The 22,165-nt window shown below is 39.5% G+C and overlaps 1 protein-coding gene across 3 annotated transcripts; it reads left to right on the top strand.

Moving 5' to 3' along the window:
* Positions 1-8,224: 8,224 nt before the first annotated feature.
* Positions 8,225-17,709, top strand: GID8 (GID complex subunit 8 homolog). 3 transcript variants are annotated; one of them, XM_030533222.1, is made up of 5 exons: positions 8,225-8,346; positions 9,093-9,222; positions 11,120-11,316; positions 12,056-12,253; positions 13,645-17,709. In XM_030533222.1, exons 2-5 carry the CDS (start codon positions 9,105-9,107, stop codon positions 13,816-13,818), a joined length of 687 nt encoding a protein of 228 aa, XP_030389082.1. In that variant the 5' UTR covers positions 8,225-8,346; positions 9,093-9,104; the 3' UTR covers positions 13,819-17,709. The 3 variants fall into 3 exon arrangements, with proteins under 3 accessions (XP_030389082.1, XP_030389083.1, XP_030389084.1); XM_030533223.1 differs by having other exon boundaries at positions 8,241-8,341; XM_030533224.1 differs by lacking the exon at positions 8,225-8,346 and adding an exon at positions 8,541-8,765.
* Positions 17,710-22,165: the final 4,456 nt, after the last annotated feature.

Genomic DNA, 22,165 nt, shown 5'->3' with positions numbered 1-22,165 from the left:
GCTACCATAGAGACTGACATGGCGGGGAGGCGTGGCCCAGAGAGTCAACCGGCCGGCGCTCCCCGCTCTGTTCTACACACTGCTCCCGTGAGGACTTCTGGGGCGCTGCCGGCAACTGCCGTTCGGAAAACAGAGCGCGAGGAGGCGGGACGCGGCCTCGGGGGCAGGAGGGGACTCCCCGGGGGCAGGAGAGACTCTGCCAGACCAGCCCCTGGGTAGCTCCCTGCAGGGGCGGGCGCCGGGCCAAGCGGGAGCAGCAGAGCTCCAAGGCGGCAGGGCAGGTGTCTGCTGCCAAGCGGCCGAGACCGCAAGTTTCATAGCGGGGACAGCCGGGGCAATAACCTCTGAAGTGAGAGGTATCCGCAGGGGGCAGCTAGGGGAACCCCTCTCTTCCTACTGAAGTGCAAACAGCAGCTGGCATCGGCACTGTTTTGATGCAGTGGTTGGAGGACTCCTGGGTTCTTTTCTTAAGCTCTTCCACCGCCTTCCTCGGTGACTTTGCGGAAATTAACCTCTCCTGTGCCTCAGTTTTCACAGCAGTAAAAAGGGGGATAATTCTTACCTCACAGGAGTTAAAGAAGTTTAATTCATTATTGGCAAGGTGCTTTGAGATCCTAGGCTGAAAGGCACTGTAGCAGTACTAAATATCTTTACAGTGACTTATCCTGGGGAGTAAACATAGCTTTGTCATATGGTGATTTTACACTTAATAGGGCAAAGAAGCTGCATCTGCTTGGAAACAACTGTCCAGACCCAAGACCAGCCCCATTCACTCCTCCCTCAAAAGCAAATCCTCAATTGTATTTGGTTGGATGACTAAAATTGCAAAGAAATCAGGAAGCAGAATTCTCGGGGAGACCCAGCTACCCACACAAACAACATTTTTCATATCTGTTTATTCAATGACAATGTTAATCTTTCTTACTGTTATCTCCTTTCCATTCTGTTGTACCTGTAATTGCATTTGAAGTATCACTTAATCACTACTGTAACTGAAGATGCCTAATAAACTCCATTTTATTTTTAAATAATGTACTATTTAGTTATTTTTAAATACCTTAAATACTGATAAACCCTATCCATTATCATAGACTTTGCAAAACCAGACTAGCAGGATTTGTCTGGGGGAGGGTAAAGACCTGGTGTCAGTGACTCGAAAGTTTGATAGACACTCAAGGACCATTGTTCTACAAAAAAGTACTTTGGCACATGTAAATATACAATGTATTACAGAACCACACAGGTGCTATTTTTTGCAGTTTTCTGTAAAACAGTGATCCTCTAAGCTGCTTTTGGGGGTGGACCTTTGCACTTGCACAGAACCCCGTTCATTTAATTGATTTCAATGGAGTTTCATGCAATATAAGGACTAAGAACATAATCAGAAAATATAGTAAAATTAAAAATGTGCTTAGTACTAATAGTGTAAAACTATTCATTTCCAATAAATCTGTATTTTGAAGCTGAATATATACAAATGATTGAGAGAGTATAGTGGTAAAAGCCCTGGATTGGATGTGATGTTAGATAATCTGGGTTCCAATTCCCAGTGCTATTAACTTCCTTTTGTGACATTAGCTAAGTCAGCCTCTTTGCCTCTTTTTCTTCAACCATAAAAGGAGGGTATTAATACTTACCTCACTCGTAAGGACGTAGTGAGGCTTAATTCATTATTGGTTGTAAAGCACAGAGATCCCTTGATGAAAGGTGCTACAAAAATACAAAACATTATTATTATTAAAAGTAGACACCACCACCTTAATTTTGTTCTGCAACTACAGAGCTCCAATAAACTGAATACCTTGACCTATTTGAAAAAAATATTGCAACGTTTTGACAGACGAAATTCACCTGTGATATAATCTCTAGAATAATAGGGAATGTAGTGAAAACACTAGCATTGTGGCATTTGTCAGATAGATAAAACAAGAAATTTACACATCAAGAAAGTAAAATGTAAGTAAGTGTAAAAAAGCATGTACCACACTCTACTCTCCAGGTCTTTGCAGTTGTATTTTCTATTATATGCACTCTCCATTGTTCCCTCCAGGTATTAAGTTATCAATTTTGCATCCCCCCAGATACTAAACTGATGCAAGTTACATTTATGCCCAGTATGTAAATCTACCTCATGCTTTATATCTCCTTTTGGCTTAGAGGATTCCATGCTTGCACCACCACTAGATTTGGCCCAGCTAGTTTCACTTATCAGTTGCCTCCATCATATTTACTGGAGATGCATCTCCAATACTGTATTATCAAGCTATGTTGTCCAAACAAGAGGATTCTTCTACCCTATTAGAAATAATGTTTCATCTGTATTTCAGAACTGCTCAATTTGCATCTCAGAAATTCCCTTTTCCACTGCTCAGCAAACAAACTGATTTCCTTTTCAATAGTCAAGTCCTAAAAGATCTTTCTTCATGAGAGAAATTGTTTTTAATTTTTGGCATTTAACTATGTGTAAGCTAGAATTACACAGCATATTCATTATGAAACTACACAAAAACACTTGCTTTTCTGTTTTGTCACAAACTTTAAACTAGTCTAGGTTTGTAGAGGCTCATAAACCTTTTGAGCAAGCCCAAGCTGATTATGCAGGGGACTGGACTAGATGACCTCTCAAGGTCCCTTCCAGTCCTATAATTCTATGAATGAACTTAGGCTGATTTAGGGGGTTGAGTGATTTGGATGAGAGCAGGGCTTCAATTTAATTTCTTCTTACTTAGAAGTTACAGTGTGCAAGTCCATGACCAAAGAAAATGGTTCCCACAAACTCCTACAAAATTAAACAGCTGAGTTTCACACAGCACTAGTATCAGCTTGGCAGTACAACTGAAATTCATGGTAGACTGGCTAGATGAATGGATCCAGGTGACTGGATAACAGACCATAGAGCCTCTGACCTCTTCTATGTTGGAGTGAGACTCCAGACTAGATTGGTAGTGACCAAAATTAACCATCTGACAGTTGTTTCTTTGGTGGTCTGCATGAAATGAGTTTGGTCTCCATTCAGTCCCAGATTCATGTGATAAAAAACACCACCACAATTTGTCTTAATTGAGAACACTGAGACTAGCAAAGAGACTTAAAGGTTGACAGGCAATTTTAAAAATGTTCCAACAGACACCTTCATGCTTTCTCCTGTGCTGCCCCTTATGCACTGGAGGAGCTTCCCATAAATATCCACCAAACCACCACATTGTCTTCCTTCATACCCCTCCTTAAAACTCATCTCTGCTGTGATGCCTATTAAAAACAACAATTGTTAGGCAGTTAATGTATTGTGACCATTGCTTATGCTGATCAGTATTGTCTCATTTCTTCCTTGTGCTCCTTTTTTGTTGTATCCACCTGTTGGCTTCTGCTCCCAAGAGTTTACAAGCTATCTCTTCATTATTTTTGTGCAAGTTTTAGCACAATGGAACATTGGCATCTAGATACGCTGCTAAACTACTACTACTAACAACAGACATAGAAATTTCACTGTCTTCTCATCCCCCTAGAGATGGTACCTTCAAATCTGGATTTAGGTGCATTTATAGGGAAATGGTAAAGTGATTAGATGACTCATTTTTTTTCAAGAGACAGGACTGAAGAAGAGCTCTTGAAAGCTTGTTTCCTCTCACCAACAGAAGTTGGACCAATAAAAGATATCTTACCCACCTTGTCTCTCTAATATCCTGGGACTGACATGGCTACAACATACAAGTTTTTTCAAGACAGCCTAATTTTTCAATGGCCCTTAAAATTTGGAGCCCTAGAGTTGGACAATTGTTTTACACTCTGTATCCCAGCATACTCCTCCACTCCACTACAGGCACTATAGCAGACTCTGCAAAGCCATTTTCAGCAGCCAGAAAGACTAAAGATGGCATTGTCCCTGGAGGCAAAGGTAGGGAGTATAAATCGTGAATGAGCTTTCCCTGGAGTGGGGAGTGACAGATGGTGCCTTTCTTCATTTTGATAATCCAGACACCTTAAATATTTGGAAACTTGCATTGCTGCTGCTTGTGCTCATGCTATACCTGTTCTACTGATAAAGGCCTTATTCGTTTCCAGCACCTCCCACAAACACTAGATGATGGGCTGTCACGTGGGCATGTCTCTGAAGCACTAGATTCTCCAAGGCTGTTGATTCACCACCTTTCTTGAGCTCTAGATTCACACAGATACAAAATGCTTAACACTCATTTTAATACTTTTCACGAAAGCAAAGCAAAATGTTTAGTGGAGGGTTCACAACCAACAGGGAATTTTGGAAAATAAGTGCATATTTGGTCTTTCGCTGGGATTTTAGCCAAATTCTGGTGGATTTCTGCAGAGATTTCTGTTTGTTTTTGGTTCTCCAGGATTCTATTCCACCTTTTTAATACCAGACACCATTGTAATACCCAAGGAAGTTTTTCAACAATTATTAATAAAGTTAAAAATTAACTGCAGCTGCTACACCAAATTTACAAAAAAAAGTAAAATTCTCCCAAACCGTCCAGTATGAGCCTAACATTTTGTAACTAGTGTAGAAGTCCCTTTTATCCTACTTTTTAAAGTCCTTACAAAGTGGTAGTTAATAAAAGACTTCCCAGAAATGTATTTTGGGATATATCCCATCATCTTGGAAGCTCTCCCACTCATGGAAAGCTTGGTTTTCTAGAGCAGTGCTTAGCTGTAGCCAAAACAAGTCATGCTGCTGAGATGGAAAAGTGGACTGCCTCCAGAGATAGAAGCTTGGCACAGAGAGTTGGCTGACCCGGCTGCTAAAGACCTGGTAACATTTCTGAGAAGAGGCACCTCAAACATTTTGAAAAGATTTGGCCTTTTTATAAATCTCTGATTAATTCCTAGTGAACAAAACCAGATACATCATTCCTCCATTCCTCTCTCTGCCCCTCTTTCTTTATCCCCCCTTTCCATTCGTTTACTTTTTTTTTTTTGGTTCTTCCCTTATTTTGAGGGGGAAAATTCAAATATAAATTAAAAAATAATAAAGATTAATGACAGACCCTGCTGTTCTCTAGTTTCTGCAGGACACTGGCACATGGGGGAGGGATAGCTCTGTGGCTTTGGGAATTTGGGGATTGGTCCTGCTTTGGGCAGCAAGTTGGACTAGATGTCCTCCTCTTCCAACTCTGATATTCTATGATTCTATGGAAGATGTTGCTACTATTATTTGATCCAGTCTCTTGCTTGCCAGGCTGGGAGCATATTGTCACTCTGAAATAATAACCATTAAAGACTGCTTGTTTCTAAGCAATCTCATCCAGCCCTCAAGCCACAGAAGGGCATTTGAAGAGGCTTCCACTTCTCCTACACAGCTCAGCAGTTTTGGCAGGTAGGGTGGGGGAAACATGAGGGGTTCATCACTGGGGTACTTGTCCTAAGGAGTGGAAGGAGCTTAGCATCTGGGGAGTAGAGAAAGAAATTCAGTGGGGAAATTTTCCCATTTGCTTTTCAGACACTCTTCCTTCACAGCTTCATTACTTCCGGACTCCTTTCTTCCTCTATTGAGAGCACCTACCTTAATGAAGGACTTAAGGGCATGTTTCCCACATCACATTTAAGCCTGTGTACAATATGACTTGGTGCTTTTAAATCCTAGCACTTCAGATCATACAGTACTCGGAGTCTGAGTGCCCCACTATGCACACAGTTAATTAGACAGGTCAGCAGGCATTACATAGTGGATGATCCAACACTTACTTCACCTGGTATAAGGTAGAGAGGGGACAATGAGTTAGTTGATTGGGCAGCCAATAACATATTTATAATACATTGAAACTAGGATAAAGTTTGAGTCACTATGATCAGACTCTGATCCTCCAAAATATCCTGGATTTTCTTCATAAAACTATGATGTTAGCAGGGAAGAAGGGCTGACAGTGCAGACAAAATAAATCAAGACTAATACAGACAAATTATTTGCATCTTTAAAACTTAGTTTAAAACTTATATACAATAGTTAGGTATTTCTACCAAGAAAGTGAGAATTAATATAGGCATGTGGGTTCAGCGTTAACACCCCATTAAAACAAATAGGAAAATTAACACTTCTCAGAAGTATTCTTTGTTTGCAAACTCATTAAAAAGATATTTGTTCAGGTAACATTCAATACATTTCCTTTGCAACAAAAATGACTAGAAACTCCCCATCCCCATGAAAGCTTAAACTCTACAGGAAACTTTTAGGCATTACCAAAACTATATGGGGAGACATTCATTTCTGAACATGTGTATTACTAGTGCCCCAAATGATTATTTATATAATCATTTTGTGTCATTCTATATTTCCACACCCAAAATAATGTGGTGGAGCAGCAGTGTTTCACTGGAAGCAATAGCTGCAGTCCAGCACCTACTTTTGTCTCAATTTCCCTTTATATTGGTGAACATAAGTCCATGAAGCAAAAATGAATAACATATTTGTTGTTTTCCTGAAACTGTGAAGAAACCAGGAACCAATACTGTAGACAGGTCCACAGCACACACCTGGTCAAACTTTTCCTTGTTTTTTTTAATCAAGAAAAATTTTCATTTTTCCTGCTGCTTTTGTGACTCCTTTTCCTTTTACCTGTAATTGCAGTTGTGGTATCAGTTACACTGTGCTACAACCCTCTCTCCTTTCCCTGTGTTTGAGGTGTGGTTCTCTGTATAGCAGAATCAGGAAGTGGTCATAGGGATTGGACCTCCCCATCCTCTCTACCTATATAGAAGTCTCTATATAAACTCCACCTATTAGGGAGGAGTTGGCAAAGTCAGATAATTTGAAGGGTTGAGGGGGTGATTGGACAAAAGATGTTCTTCAATCTTATTAGCAAAAGAGGCACAGGAAATAGAGTCCTCTGCTCAAAATGTACTAACTGGTTGGGAACCAGAAACTTTCTGGGGTTTCCATTTTAAGGGCTCGTTTACATATTTACATTGTTCCTGATTAATTCCAAAAGCCTGAAGCAAAGCCCACTAAAGGAAATAGGAATCTTTCCATTGAATTAAATTGACTTTAGATCATGCCTTCAGAGAGGACCATATAAGATAAGAATAAGGTGATTAGGGACAAGTGTAGAGTGTTAATGGATGTTGCACTATATCTGAAGTTACAGATTCAGGGCTTATGTTATTTTTTATTTGTACCTTACACTGGTTGTATTTATTAGTACTCTTCAACTGTAACTTTGAAGTGCTTGTGACAATAATATATATATAAAAAGTAGCTCCTTGTTCAAAAATCAGTATTGCTTATAAACATTCAGTAAACTTTTTTTTATAGAAATAACTCAAATTTAAAATTATTAGATAGCGGTTGTACTATGCTATGATAATTTGAGTTTTGAGGTTATGCTTTTCAGGTGCAACTTCAAAAAAAAGTGTGTGTGAAATGGGTAAATGCAACCTCAAAAACCTGCTTTGCGGGGGGATTTGGGAAAAGTGATATTCCAAGTTTTCTTGGAGGATCCTGATGTACATTGTTCTGAAAATGTAGGCTTTTTTTTTAATACTGATTTACCTATTTCTGCTATGGACTTATTTTTAAAAAATATATTTTTAAACTGAAATAGTTAGATTGGTACAACCCCTCATTTGAACAGTTACACAGCATAAAGATGCATCGGCACATTTATACCAGTAACACTGCATCCACATCATGGGACTTGTCCTACTTGAAATATACCAGCATAGTTAAAACAACAGTGTTTGTGCATAGTGTAGAGAAGGCCAGCGCGAAACACATGCTGCATAATTCCTATGCGTCCAGACGGCTGTAGTGTGTAATGGTGATATCAGGGCATCCCAATAATAATCCCTGCCCCACCAGTTTAATCTACGTTCAGATTTGACCCCAAGACCTTCATGCTCATAGCTGTGCCTGGGATTCATATTCATCCCATTGACTTTCATGGGCCTGTGTGAAATGCCCTGATCCTACAGAGCCTGTCAGACAGACCAGTTGCTGGGGAGCCCTGAGCGTGCCCTATAGCGCCGGCCTTGCCTCCTCTACCGCACTGGGGGCTTGGGCAGGGCTCAAGGGACGCGGCCCGCCGCACGTCCATGCTAATATTCTCCACCGCCTCCAGGCTGCTTAGCATAGTCGAGGCCTTCCTCCACCCGTCTCTATGGTACTTCGCCGGCCTCCAGGTCTTCCATAATCTCTATGGTGCTTTTCCCACTAGGTCTTGTCTGGGTTTCTTCTTCCCCTATCTCTATGGTGCGTGCCGCTCCCCGCTCCGGCAGGCGATTGGCTGGGAGGCCAGTTCTCGCGAGACGAGAGTTGTACACAGAGTCCCGGCTGAGCGAGGAGGGGGAGTGGGGTCTGGGGCTGCGCACCGGGGCCCGGCAGTAGTGGCTGGTACGGTAAGATGGCGCCTGTGGGTCTTTTCCTGGCCTGGGGGGCGGCGCGAGCCTGGTGTTGGGAGCGGCAGGCTCGGTGCGCCGGGCCCGGCAAAGCGGGGCTAGAGCCCGGCTGGGGCAGAGGCTGAGGAGGTTTCGGGGCCCTGGGGTGTTAGGGGCCGGAAGACGCGGCTCTAGTCCTCGCACAGCTCCGGGGGCCTGGCCCGTCCCCCCAGGAGCATCGGGGCTGAGGGGCGCGCGCTTGGCAGGGCCGAAGAAGCCTTCAGCGTCTTGGAGGTGGCGCTGTAAAGCCTTGCACCGAGCTGGGCACCCCGGGACCCCGACCGGCTCAGGGCCCCTCGTGAGGTGTGGGGGATAAGGCCTGGCCAGCCTGTGTGAGAGGTGGGCTGTGTGCCCCCTCCGGGAGGGTGATTCGGTGCATGGTACGTGTGTGGAGGGTCGCGTGTGTACGATGGTGTCTGTTCTACGTATACGGGGGAGGGGCTGTATACTGGGCGCGGGGTGTATGTGCTGGGGCAGGGCTGTGTGGTGGTGGGTGATGTATGTGGGTCGGTGTCTGTTACAGTGGCGGGTTTCAAAACAAGAGTTCTCCATTCGATAACTTTTTGTTTAGCCAACAATCTTTATTAACAATCACAGAAGGTATTAATAACTGAGTTGGTCCCACAGTTCTTATAGGCAAGCTAGACTTAGCTTTTCTTTCACCTGTTGGTATCTGTGCCACGTAAGATACTTTTCATTCCTTATAGTGAAAGTCCAGAATGAGTTATGCCGAAAAACCTGATGAAATCACAAAAGATGAATGGATGGAAAAACTCAATAACTTGCACATCCAAAGAGCTGATATGAATCGCCTGATAATGAACTATCTTGTTACAGGTAACAGTGAGTAGTGGATGCTACTATTACATTTAGTAGGTTGGTCTGTTTAGATCATCTGACATTTATTTTACTCAATAAAATTCATTCTTATTAGAATGAGCTATTAAATGATTGATACTAATAGATATCACTATTGCCTGTATTTTCTGTGAATTCTAGAAAATATTCTAGAATTCACAGAAAATGTAGTTGATAATTTATTTAATAAAAATAGTTTATAAATTGGGTAAAGGAAAAACGAATTCAGTACTGCCTTTGTAGTGTATCACCCACACTCTGTTAGCAACCATTATTTTTGCTACGTAAAACATCAGAGAACCAAACTTTGTTGACTTTGATTATATAGCATCTGCAGGTTTCACCCAATATATATCTCCTGTCTGTTTTAATCTTAGCTTTTCTACTAAAAAGATATTTCCCTTATGGCATTTCTGGTTTGGAACACTGTTACCCAAAACTGCACAGAGCTTAATATCACATCTTTTATTATACTATTTTCCTTAAATTGGGAATGTGTGATGGCTTCTACTAATCTGGACAGCATTGAACAAGTTGTGTCCACTCGTTTTTTCATCACAGAGCAGGAGAAATTATCAGAAATCAACTTAAACCAAATTGGTTGAAAGATCAGACTATTTATGACGAAATAGTGTCCTCAAAACAGCCGAGGAAGACTAGAATATTTAATGTGCTAGGCATCCAGAAACTGCAACTTAAGAGATACCAGAAATCCCTCAAAAATTGTCCTTTGGTGATATACATTAATTTTCATGGCCAGGTGCACCATAGTGGAGATGTTCATATTCATCAAGCATGCACCCGTTTGTGTCCATGTGCAGCTGGAACCTGAGCAATGGGAGATGCACTGAAGTGACCATGTCATAAATTGTTTGTGTATATGTATGAAAGTAGTGTCTGTCCAGTTCTGTGACTCTTTTTCTGAGGAAAAGAGCCTTCATGTGGTGGTCAGACTCTCTCATGTTTATGCTAATTATAAAATGGGTAAAACTATTTATACACCAGATGAATGCAATTTTTTGCTATGGTCTTTCCTGCAAAAGCAAAACCATGCCCAAATATACCAGACACAGAGTTCAAATCATGGGGTCAATGCTAAACTTGAATCCTTCCTAGTAAAATTTGGTTTTATACCTTTTTTCTCTTTGCATGCAGTTAAATATAGACTTTTTTATAGAAAGGGTAGGAACTTGATGAATTTAGAGAGAATTAAATGTGAAGTCTTTCTAGAATTGTGCAACTTATTTAAATCAGCCTTTCGGAGAAACCTGTAAGTTCATATATTTTCAGTCATGATCTTGTATTTACAAAAATGCCTGCTTCATTGAAAAGATTCCAGATAGGATTGCATGGACATCTTAGTATGTCCTCTTAACTTGGTTTATTAAATAGAAATTTAGAAAACTACAACGTGTTTAGACAACCAGGGTCTATAGCGTGGAATGTCAATAGCCACATCTGGCTTTACTCAAGGTATCTAAAAGCTGCACAGGGTTATTACTGATCTGGTGCATCCCAGCCAGTCTATAGCCATGCAGTGTCCCCTCCTGAACTCAGATCTGATTTTCAGGGCTCGATGTGCAGGAACTTTATCTTCAAGGCCAACTGTGTGACCAAAAAGTGCTGCTGGTGGTGACTGATGATGACTTCAGTCCTCAATAATCCCTTTACTGAAAGAAGATCAAATCATCTTATGCCCAGTAGTTCCTGTTACCAACATATATGAAATGTCTCCAGCCTCCTGAGGTCTTGTTTAAGCAACATCTATGTTTCAGATCCATATAAGTCAGTTGGAAGTATACAGGTTTGATAAATCTGTACTATTGTATGTAGCTTATCTCTGAATTCTATTTAATGAAATGTGTTTTTATTTCAGAGGGTTTTAAAGAGGCAGCAGAGAAGTTTCGGATGGAGTCTGGAATTGAGCCCAGTGTTGATCTAGAGACTCTAGATGAAAGGATAAAAATTCGAGAAATGATACTGAAAGGACAGATTCAAGAAGCAATTGCATTGATTAATAGTCTCCATCCAGAATTGTTAGATACAAACCGATACCTTTACTTTCATTTGCAGGTAAGACTCGGTGATTAGTTTGTTTTGTATCTAGAATTGTTTGGAGACTGAAGAAAAGATGTAATTGCAAGCATTCACTAATGTGATGTGGAATGTGATTTTTAACTGCCTATTTCTTATGTTACGGCATGGAATGCAGTAGCTTTTAAAGAGTATTTTTTAGTTTGTATTTCTTAATATATATGACATAACCATATTCATCTTACCTATGATTTGTAAACTCCCAAATTGATGATGGTTAGTCATGTCTTCTGGCAGCAGTTATAAAGTTTCTTTAAAACAGGGGTTCTCAACTGGGGGTCGGGACCCCTCAGGGGGTTTTGAGGTTATTAGGTGGGGGATCGTGAGCTGTCAGCCTCCACCCCAAACCCTGCTTTGCCTCCAGCATTTATAATGGTGTTAAATACATTAAAAAGTGTTTTTTTTTAATTTATCGGGGGGTGTCGCATTCAGAGGATTGCTGTGTGAAAGGGGTTACCAGCACAAAAGTTTGAGAACCACTGCTTTAAAACCTATCTTCCAGGTTTTAAATGGCTCCAAAATCAATTGAAAAATAGGATTAACTGTACTATTAGTCCAACAAGAATGTATTTGTGAATTTTAGTACTGACAAAATACTGATTTATTACAGCTTTGCTACTTAATATGTAGGAGAAGAAATGGAATACCTGGAGTCTAACACACTAAACATCACTTACCCTTCTATTGACTAACCTTGCTTTGTTCCTCACGTATATAGCAGCAGCATCTGATTGAACTGATTCGGCAGCGTGAGACAGAGGCAGCCCTGGAATTTGCTCAGACTCAATTGGCAGAACAAGGAGAGGAGAGCAGAGAATGCTTGACAGAAATGGAGCGCACGCTGGCATTGCTTGCCTTTGATAATCCTGAAGAATCACCGTTTGGAGACTTGCTCAACATGATGCAGAGACAGAAGGTAATGTATGCTCAAATGAAAGCTCTTTCCACTTTTGTTTATCCTTGTGGACCGCTAATATTACAATATATTGTACATAATTAGCAAATATTTATAAATGGGTTTGGAGAACAGAGGTATTTCTAAAGCTGAGACTTCTGTTAAATTATAACAGCAATATTTTTAGAACACACGAACTTTTGTAAAGTACAACATCCCCCATTTGTGAAACTATGGGCTTGCTCTATCCATCTTTTGATACAGTATAAACTACTGCAATTTCCTCTCTTATGCTCTTCCAGATTTCAAGGTATTCAGAATGATGCTGTCTTGCTCTAGGAAATTGGAGCATATTTCCTTTTCACTGGCTTCCTATCCACTTCTGAGTGCAAATCAAAAATGTTCTCTTAGTGTTCTTTAATATTACTTGGATATGCTCATTTTGACCTTTTTTTCCGCCTGTGTCCCTTAACTGCTACCACTATCCCTTCTGGGTGTTTTTTTTAAATCTGGAACTACGTTTTATAGTCAGATTTAGGTAATACAGTATAACTTTAATTGCTGCTTTATTTTGCTTAGATTAAAAAACTGTAACACATTGAGGTAGATACTGGAAGCACCAGAACAGTGCTTCCTACATGCGGGGGTTTTGAGAAATTAAAATGGCTTAATTTTATCTTGGTGTTTCTCCTCCCACACCCTTCCTGATCCTGAAGGCTGCTAATAGAATATGAAAGGTAAACTTGTGCTCTCTGGTGTTATGCATTAAAATTGCTCTATGTAGGGAAGGTAAGGCAAATGTAGGCTTCCTTATGGGATGGCTATCAAGAGAACTATATTATCCCATACACTATTTTTTTATAGAATTGTTTAATCTTATATTCTGAGGAAAAATTGCTGTTATTGCACAAACTGGTAGTGGAACTTCAGAGCAGAATTTTTATCTCGAATGGTTTGGAGAGGCAAAAAAATGCAGTGAGGTAATAGTCTATGTGGTTAATTTACTCTAACTTGTGCTGGTGGATTATGGTCCCCATTGGTTGCTCCACCACCAGGATCCTTGGAGCACATTGCATTCTGACCTTATCTCCTCATCCTCACTCTTGATCTTTCTTTGCGCTGGGTGGGCCAGGAGGGGCTGGCATGGTAGCCTTATGCCAGCTGAGCAATTCTCAGCTGCTGCCTTAAGATAGATTTAACACCTTGTGGAACTGCTGTAATAGTGTGAGAGAGGGTTTAAAAGGCCAGATCCTCAACTCCTCTTACTTGTTTTCAGTGTAATGTGAGACCAGTGAGGTGTTTAAGCTCTACTTTTTCTAACTTGTACTCAGAGGAATTCATAAACTCTGCAGGACATTCTCTTTCAGTTAATATATATGATCACTACTCTAAGTTCAGTATTTCTTTTCCAGGTATGGAGCGAAGTTAACCAAGCTGTTCTAGACTATGAAAATCGTGAGTCAACACCCAAGTTGGCTAAATTACTGAAGCTACTTCTGTGGGCTCAGAATGAACTGGACCAGAAGAAAGTAAAATATCCAAAAATGACAGACCTCAGCAAGGGGACAATTGAGGAACCCAAGTAAATTGTGTGCAGATATGGACATCAAGCAATCTTAGTACTGCACAGTATACATTTATATCAGTCTGTGACTGAAATATTTTTACTACAGTACAGAACTCAACAATTCAGATTTTTTTCAATGAATATCTTATTTAAAGGAAGAAAAGTCCCTTTTAAATGCTGAGAACTGCATTGAAAGGCGCTGTATCTCTTTGAAAGTCTGACTTAGGCTATGCACTATCATACATTTTTAAAAAATCCAATTAGATAGGAAAGAAAAAAATGGCATTTTAAATACAGTGCTCAAGGTTTCTAATTGGCTACTGATGCTTAGTTTAGTGGCCAGTGAGTTAAATGAGGTTAACTATTCAGTTAAGTTTAACTCTCTCTCATTTGAAATGTATATAGATCAATGAATATTTTCTACCTTATGTTAAGTTATAGCAAGATATGCATTTCCCCTTAAAACTAACAACTGGTCAAGTTTTCGTCTAAAACTTTCTTACTGTATGGCCAACCTTTTGCATAGGAAATAGTGTATAAACTTGTAAATCATAATTTAAGGACTTTTTTTCCCTTGTTTCTGACTCTGGTGCTTTATTTATATGGTGAGAGCTATGTTCACAGTGGATCAATGACCCATCTTTTCACAAGTAGTATTGCTGGAAATAAAAGTTTCTTTTTAATTTCAAGAATGACCAAAATGGCTTCCTGAAATAAGACATTAAATCATATATTTAAATAGGGTTTTGTTTTTGATTATTCAGGGATTTTTTTTCCTTATGTTAAACGTCCACTTCTAGTCACTGCAGTGATGCTAACTGGTTACTACACCCTTAATGGCAACTCGTGTGTGGCTTGGTTAGCTGAAGTCTCCTTGGTGATACAGGGGAAGGTGGGAATCATAGACTTTTTTTGCCAGTGTCTACCGTGACGCAGGATCTGCCTTTGTGGAATAGCTTGCACGATTTGGGGGTTGGTGGGTGGCATAGTTTGTAGTGTGCTAGTGGTAACCATTCTTTTGGCATATTATGCCTTGGATGAGTGGAGCAGTGACATTACAAAACCCTTTTCCATAATCTCAGTGACTTATCTTTCTGAAAAGATGCAGTTCGTTTTCACAGCTGTACTATTGTTTGTTCAACTCCTGTTAGGAACATTATAATGCTTACACAAGGCCCTGATTTTCTTGATCACTGAATTGTAATCTTCTGGATGCAGGAGGTTTTGCTGGATGCGTGACATAATCTTACGTTACTTCATACTGGTATATCTGGTAGTATTATGCACTGACCTTGCCAAACTGAGATCTAGATCTTTAAAACCCATTTGCTGAGTTATTGCAAAACTGCTGAACAAAGACCAGTTTGATGGAGAAAATAGCATAGTATCACAGTGCACTGGCAGTTTACACTCTACCCATCAGATACTGTGGCTATCCTAGTCTGGTAACTATTAGCCTGTAGATTGAAACTACTTAGTTTTCACTTAATTTTCTGGAATATTTATGCATTAAACGTAAAATCTTTGCAGAGACATGACTTAGAGAATAACAAAACCTGTTACTGATTGTGTTACTGTGGACAGTTTACTTGTGTGTAGCTATTTTCTGGGGGAGACAGTTATCTCTATACTGCTTAGGAGACACCTCAGTGCCAAGGTTAGTCTAGGTGATAGATGTAAAACAAGAGACTGAACTGTCCCATTTTACTACTGATGGTTTTATTTGATATCCTGAGGCTTTCACCGTATGCAACTCTTGTAATTCATACAAAACTGTAATGAACTTTCATTGGCCACCCTCGTTGGTTTTATTTCACCCTGGTTGGTTATTCTAACAATTTACTTGAACTGAGAAGATAAATATTGTTTTCAGTCAGTTGCAGTTTTTTAAAGTATATTATTTTAATTTGCAATCGATATGATTAGTATAATATTGTTTAATAACAAACTGCAGAAATTAAACTGTTTGCTCTGATTCCTTTATGAACAACTGATCAACTTTTCCTCCAGTCTGACACTTTTTGTGCTGATCCTCATCTGAAGCTTTTCTTGGAGGAAGTGGAAAGTGGTGAATTTTTGTAGCATGACTAGCATTTTTCTCTATGAGAAATGCGATATTACAGACCTGGTTGAATAGTTCACCATACTTTTAGAATGCAGCATTAATTCCATATAGTCTTTGGGTGAAGTGCGTAGATTACTTATTTTTTTTCCATTAAAAATAAGATGTTTTCTAAGAGGTTGAAATATAACATTTTAGTAAAGGGTTATCTGAGTTTGTTTTTATTAATATACCACATTGATAAGCAGCTTTAATCTGTAAAGTCTTTAATTGCAAGAAAATATTCAAAAGCTATGCATTTTACAGAAAGCATAAAGATAGTAATAATGGTACTTTTAGGGATCTTTATATTCGTGTATATAATTTGCATATACAAATATAATATATATATATACCCTGAAATATTTTTGAATGGTAGGGGCTGTGAAACATAACTTATGGAAATACTGTGCACAGTAAACGCAGACCTGAGTACATGAATGAATTTTTGTCATGCATGAGAAATGTCTTATTTGGTGACCACTAATTAATGGATTTTGTTATATCCATCATTGTTAGATAACCACTTTAACAAGTAACATTAAATACCACTTTGATCAGTTTGCTGCTAGTGTAAATATATTTTGTTCCACTTAACATAACAAAATGGTACAAAGATAGATTTCTTTGTGTATGAATGATATGGCAGCATCTAACTATGATCTCTTCTAAATTCACTGATGGCAAACAACTATAGTAAATGTGTGGTACACTATTCATATCCCTAGCACATCCTTTCCTTTGTTGAAAGATTTGCTTTATTAGTAATGTGAACACAGGATGTAAAATATTCTGCTTTGTGAATATATCTTAACTGTATTCTGATTAGAATATAAACTTCCCATATTTTCATGATGATTACCTACTTAGTTGTTTCTGTCTCTTGGCTGTTCCCATTATTCCATTTTGCCAGTCAAATATGAAAGGTAAACTTTTTTGCTTTCTGCTGTTATACAATAGTTTTCTATGATGGGGAGCAAATAGTGGATTTACATATAGGTGAAGTACTGAAAAAACTCTTCTCCCCCAGAGAATACTGTTTACAGAATATTTTGATCTTGCATATTACTGGCTGGGAACTGGCTATTACATAGAAACTAATAAACAGATTATATTTTTTATTTGGAATTTTTGAAGAGACTGTGTGTGTGTGTGTGTGTGTGTGTGTGTGTGTATGTATATATATAAAATATATTTAAGTACAAGGAAGATACCTGGACAGCAGACTGAGATGAAGTTTTTAAAAGTTATGTAGAATGTGAGTGTACTCAACTTTTTTTAAACAGGATACCACTGTAGCTGTAAAACCATATAAGGAAACGATGCAGCAAGCAGGCACAACTTTTTTTTCCACCACATGTAAGATAGGCACAAATGTAAAACATGTTAATTACACTATCCCAGGGTGTTTTTTGTTTTGTTTGTTGCTTAAGTTGTAAATATCCCTCTGGTTTGCACATTTAAGAGTGCAAGTTAAGAAACGAACAGGATTGCTTGAGTACTAGAGCTTCTTTACAATACCTAACTTCTTTTGTATGAAAGATTTTAAATTCAGTAGGAGTGTGATCCAGGATATGTGTATCTAGATGATCGTTACCTCATGCTTTTAAGAAACAGAATGCTATTTCCAGATCATGGTTGGGAGAAAAAGAAAAAATGCATAATACTGCAATTCATAAAAGCTTTAAAATGTTACAATTAAATTGTTATATATGCTCTTCTGATATGGACTATATTGGATTGTAAATGTAATCTTAAAGTGTAAACCTTGTCCTCAAGTATTAATATAATAAGCTTTCACTTGGTGTAGAGTGGATATATTTTGTCCTCTTTGCCTGCCGTGTATCTACCCTTTCCCTCGCAGTTTTCCTAAATACCATAAAAAGCAGCATAAAAGAGAAAATACAGTAAGCTGTGTAGTTGTCAAATAGAGCATATTTTTCTGCTCCAACAGAAGAGGTTCACTGTAGGGATAAGGGAGGGAAGAAGAAAACATGGCAGATAAGAAATTAGACATAGTCCTACCCGCAATTATTTGCATTCTCAAAAGCGCCCAAAAGGGAAGCTAAGCTGAGATCTTGATGAAAATTGAGCTTGTAAGTGAATGTAATATTTCCAAGTAGTGCTAGATTGAGAGTACTGGGATGTGAAGTCATATTTATCTAAAAAATGCTCCCACCCTCTTATTTATTGTAAGACCATCAAAGCTCTGAGTTCAGCAAAATGTGCAGGAATGTAAGGAAGGGTTTCTTTCTTCTTCTATGGGTTTATGGCCTAGGCCATAAGTTGGCCGTTAGCTAACTTTGTATTTTCTCTTCTAGTCCTTCTACCTTAGGAACACAGGCCCTGCTTACTTTGAAAGCAAAACTGCTTCTCACGTGTCAGCAAGGTTAAATCAGATATTCACTGGAAAACACGTACAGCTGTGTGTTTAAAAAGGAGGACAGGATGGAATATGTACAATATGAACAAAATTTTGTTGCTAATAAGGTTGTTAGAAGATGCTGAACAAAGCAATAGCTGATGTTTTCTTGTGTATGGGGTAAACTAGATTCTCTGATCCCATAGTGCCTAAATGAATAGGAGCTAATGTGTGTGTTTTTTTTTTTTCCCTCCATGTTATTTCTGAGGCAATGCTTCCCAAGTCCTGCAGAAGTTTGTCCACTTGCATGTTTGTTGTTTGTATTTTGTTTCCTGTGTAAGTACGTGTCTAGCTTTAACATTTCCCAACCCCCCTGGAACTATTACTGCTTTTGTCACTCTGCCTTACCCATAAAGTATTTCCAAAACTCCCTTATTTATTTTATGCTCTCCATTTTGCGTTTGACACTTACAGAAAATGTCTGGCATCTATCTTCATTTTTTCCCCTCCTAGAATTTAATTCTCAACTATATAGCCTCCAAATACCCTTTTTAACATCATATATACAATTCTGTGTTCCTAATAACTTTTTGATACAACTCCTGACATCTTTTTACCAAGTCATGGCTCCCTCTTCTGGAAATGGAAACACAAGTATGGAGGACCAGGTTTCAAAGTGAAGTACACATAGGCAGCTGCATCCTGGCTTATTTGCACAATTGTCACTTGGCCACAAAATAAAAGCTGACCTTATTTCACAGCTTAATAGTGTTGTGAGAGCTGGACTCAATAGTCAACACTGCATTCCTTTCCTCCCTTAATTGCCATCTGCTGTTCCCAAGTCAATATTTTTTATTTTTATTTTTCTCCATCAGTGCCACACCTGTTGACCTAATATGTGGTACTGTGTCAGAATCCTTGAAGCTCAAAGAGTCCATCCCTTGTCTCAGTATTGTCACCTCCAAGAATTAAATTTTAAGTATGACTTTGCTTTGGTAAATTCATGGGAGACCTGCCTTTCATGTGATCCTATCCAAGTGTTGTACCTGAACCCTGACTGTAAAATTGTCCAAGATCTCAAAGTCAGACTCAGCTCTACAATATTGTTAGCGATCTTTTTCCTCTGAACTCTGTAGAGATGGACATCTTGTTAGCTTAACTTCTAATCCCTAGATACAAGAGGCCCAAACTTCCAGATGACAAACCTATTGGAGATTCATTAGTGTAAGCGAGTGATGTGGGGTTGCATAGGGGCAAACAGTGAGGCGTTAGTGTTGCTGAGATTTATGGGTGTTCTAAAGTGGGACATGTACGAGGAAGCTGGGCTAATTACTACCCCTCCACCACAAAAACTGGACAGGAGATGGGAGAGCAGAGGCATGAAACCAGGGATGAGAGAACCTCCCCTCTTCCCACAGCTCTCTGCACCACGTTTTCTGCTCTGTTCCTTTAAAAAAAAACTGTTGTCCTTTGTGCTGAGGTGTTCATCATATGTATGTTTATTTGCTGAAAATTAGTAAGATTGTGTGGGAGGCAGTAAGAGAGAGGACAGGGCTCTCTCATTGCTTGCTGTCCCCTTCTTGCCTTGATAACATTGCTTTCTTCTGCAGCAGGTGTCATAACTGTCTTACTCAGATCTGAACCTTAGAGTTCAGAACATGAGAAGCTAGCATGAAACCTCCAAACTTAATTACCAGCTTGGATCTGATATCACTGCCACCAGCCAGAATTCCAGTGTCTGACTCACTCTGGTCTCCCCAAAACCTTCCCTGGGGAACCCCAAGACTCAGATACCCTGAGTCTCACGACAAAGGAAAATAACCCATTTCCCTTCTCCCTCTTCCCCTCCAGGTGTTCCCTCCCTGGGTTTCTGGAGAGAGATACAGATTCAAGCTCTGTGAATCTAAACAAAGGGATTCCACCCTCCCTGCTTCACGTCCTTGAAACACAAGTACCGAGAGATCAAATCTCTCTTCCCCCTCATCCAGAGGGTATGCAAAGTCAGGCTTAGTAAATCTAACACAAAGAGATTTTCCCCCTCCCTTCGTTTGTTAGCCTTAACCAGTGAAAAACACTTAAACAGGTCTTAAAAAGAAAGCTCTATATAAAAAGAAAGAAAAAGACATAAAATGGTCTCTGTATCAAGATGACAATATACAGGGTCAATTGCTTAAAAGAAAAAATGAATAAACAGCCTTATCCAAAAAGAATACAATTTAACACATTCCAGCAACTACACACATGTAAATACAAAAAAAACAATATAAACCTGTTGTCTTACTATCCTTGTACTTACAACTTGGAAACAGAAGATTAGAAAGCCTGGAGATAGAAAGATCACTTTCAGAGCCAAGAGGGTCACGGGACAAAGAACAAAGAACTCACACCCAAAACTTCCCTCGAGAACCTCCCCTCTTCCCACAGCTCTCTGCACCATGTTTTCTGCTCTGTTCCTTTAAAAAAAAAAGAACTGTTGTCCTTTGTACTGAGGTGTTCATATGTATGTTTATTTGCTGAAAATTAGTAAGATTGTGTGGGAGGCAGTAAGAGAGAGGACAGGGCTCTCTCATTACTTGCTGTCCCCTTCTTGCCTTGATAACATTGCTTTCTTCTGCAGCAGGCCTATTTATAACTTGCAAATGTATGAAATTAGGTGAGCAAGGAAAAAGTAGAAGCAGTTTGGGTGGAGAGAAGGGGAGCCCTGCCTTCCTACTTGTTACCCTGCCCTCATCTTCCTTGAACTATTTTTTTAACATGCACAGAAATGTAATGTTAAATATGCACATGTATAACTTTAACCATGGTGGAGCTTCTGAGCTCACTGCAGATCTTACATTTCCCTTCTAATGAGTCAAATGAAGAATACTCTTCAAATTCTTGACTAGCATGGTGCTTCTACACCTTTGGTGGGTGACACCTTTGTCGGTGATAATCTTTCAATCGCAGCTACCCATGTATGATCAAGATTTCTATATTATTTTTTACTAGAAACAAAACTGTCTGAGCCTAAATAACCTTATATACTATGAGTGGAAGTTCTGAAAACGAAGCAGAGCTGAGTGCATGGGCTGAAAAATTATGGAGTGGGAGGAATTAAAATGGGTGTGTCTGGGTTTATACGCATGCTTTATTCAAATCAAAAAGCCTCACTTTTACCTGTTTTTACCAAATGCAAAGAATTGCAAGTGTGTAGATCTACAGTAATTGTGGGGACAGGCGAGTACATACCTTTTTAAAATGCATGGGAAAGAGTCTCAATACTTATCTTCATTATCCCTTTATCCTAATATTTTGCTTTTTAGAGTTGAGTGAGCATGACTCAAGCAGGAGTAAAAGAGTCTGTAAGGACACGGGATTAAATATAGTACTTGTAGAAGGGGTAGGAGAGATGATTTATATATGTTCCACCATGCTTTTTGTTTTACAGACAATTCCCTCCCCCCTACCCCCCCAAAAAGATTACAATTGGAAGGCCAGATTTTGATACCCTTAAACATATGAAGTAATCTTTTAATGTCTCAAAGCATTGTGCAAGAAGGTGGTGAAATGATTTGCTCACGGTCACCCAGCATGCCAGTGGCAGAATGGCAGAGTAGAACCCATGTCTCTGTGCAGTGCCCTATCCATTAGGCTACACTGCAGTGGAAGTATTCAACAGCCTCAGTTTTGCATGTGATGCAAACAGTTCATTATTCACACAGCTTTAGGAAATGTTGCTTTGACTTTTAGGATAAAAAATAGTTTGCTGTTATACTCTGCTGATGAATTTCAAAATTACTGTTAACAGGGCCGGCTTTAGGGCAAGTCCCTCGATTCCCGGGAATTGGGCCCTGCACCTAAGAGGGCCTCGTACCCTCTGCCGAAGTGCTGCCGGAAACAGCGGCAACCGATTGAGCTGCAGCC

The sequence above is a fragment of the Gopherus evgoodei genome, chromosome 14 (assembly GCF_007399415.2).
Source record: "Gopherus evgoodei ecotype Sinaloan lineage chromosome 14, rGopEvg1_v1.p, whole genome shotgun sequence".
NCBI classification, from domain to species: domain Eukaryota; kingdom Metazoa; phylum Chordata; order Testudines; family Testudinidae; genus Gopherus; species Gopherus evgoodei.
The sequence above is the reverse complement of the archived record's forward strand: the minus strand, read 5'-3'. Positions and strand labels throughout refer to the sequence as shown.

Excerpts from the sequence above, each read along its gene's own strand:
- GID8 (XM_030533222.1), top strand. The coding sequence starts at position 9,105 with ATGAGTTATGCCGAAAAACCTGATGAAATCACAAAAGATGAATGGATG. Across the intron at positions 11,317-12,055 it reads ACCTTTACTTTCATTTGCAG|CAGCAGCATCTGATTGAACT; the intron begins GTAAGACTCGGT and ends TCACGTATATAG. Across the intron at positions 12,254-13,644 it reads ACATGATGCAGAGACAGAAG|GTATGGAGCGAAGTTAACCA; the intron begins GTAATGTATGCT and ends TTTCTTTTCCAG.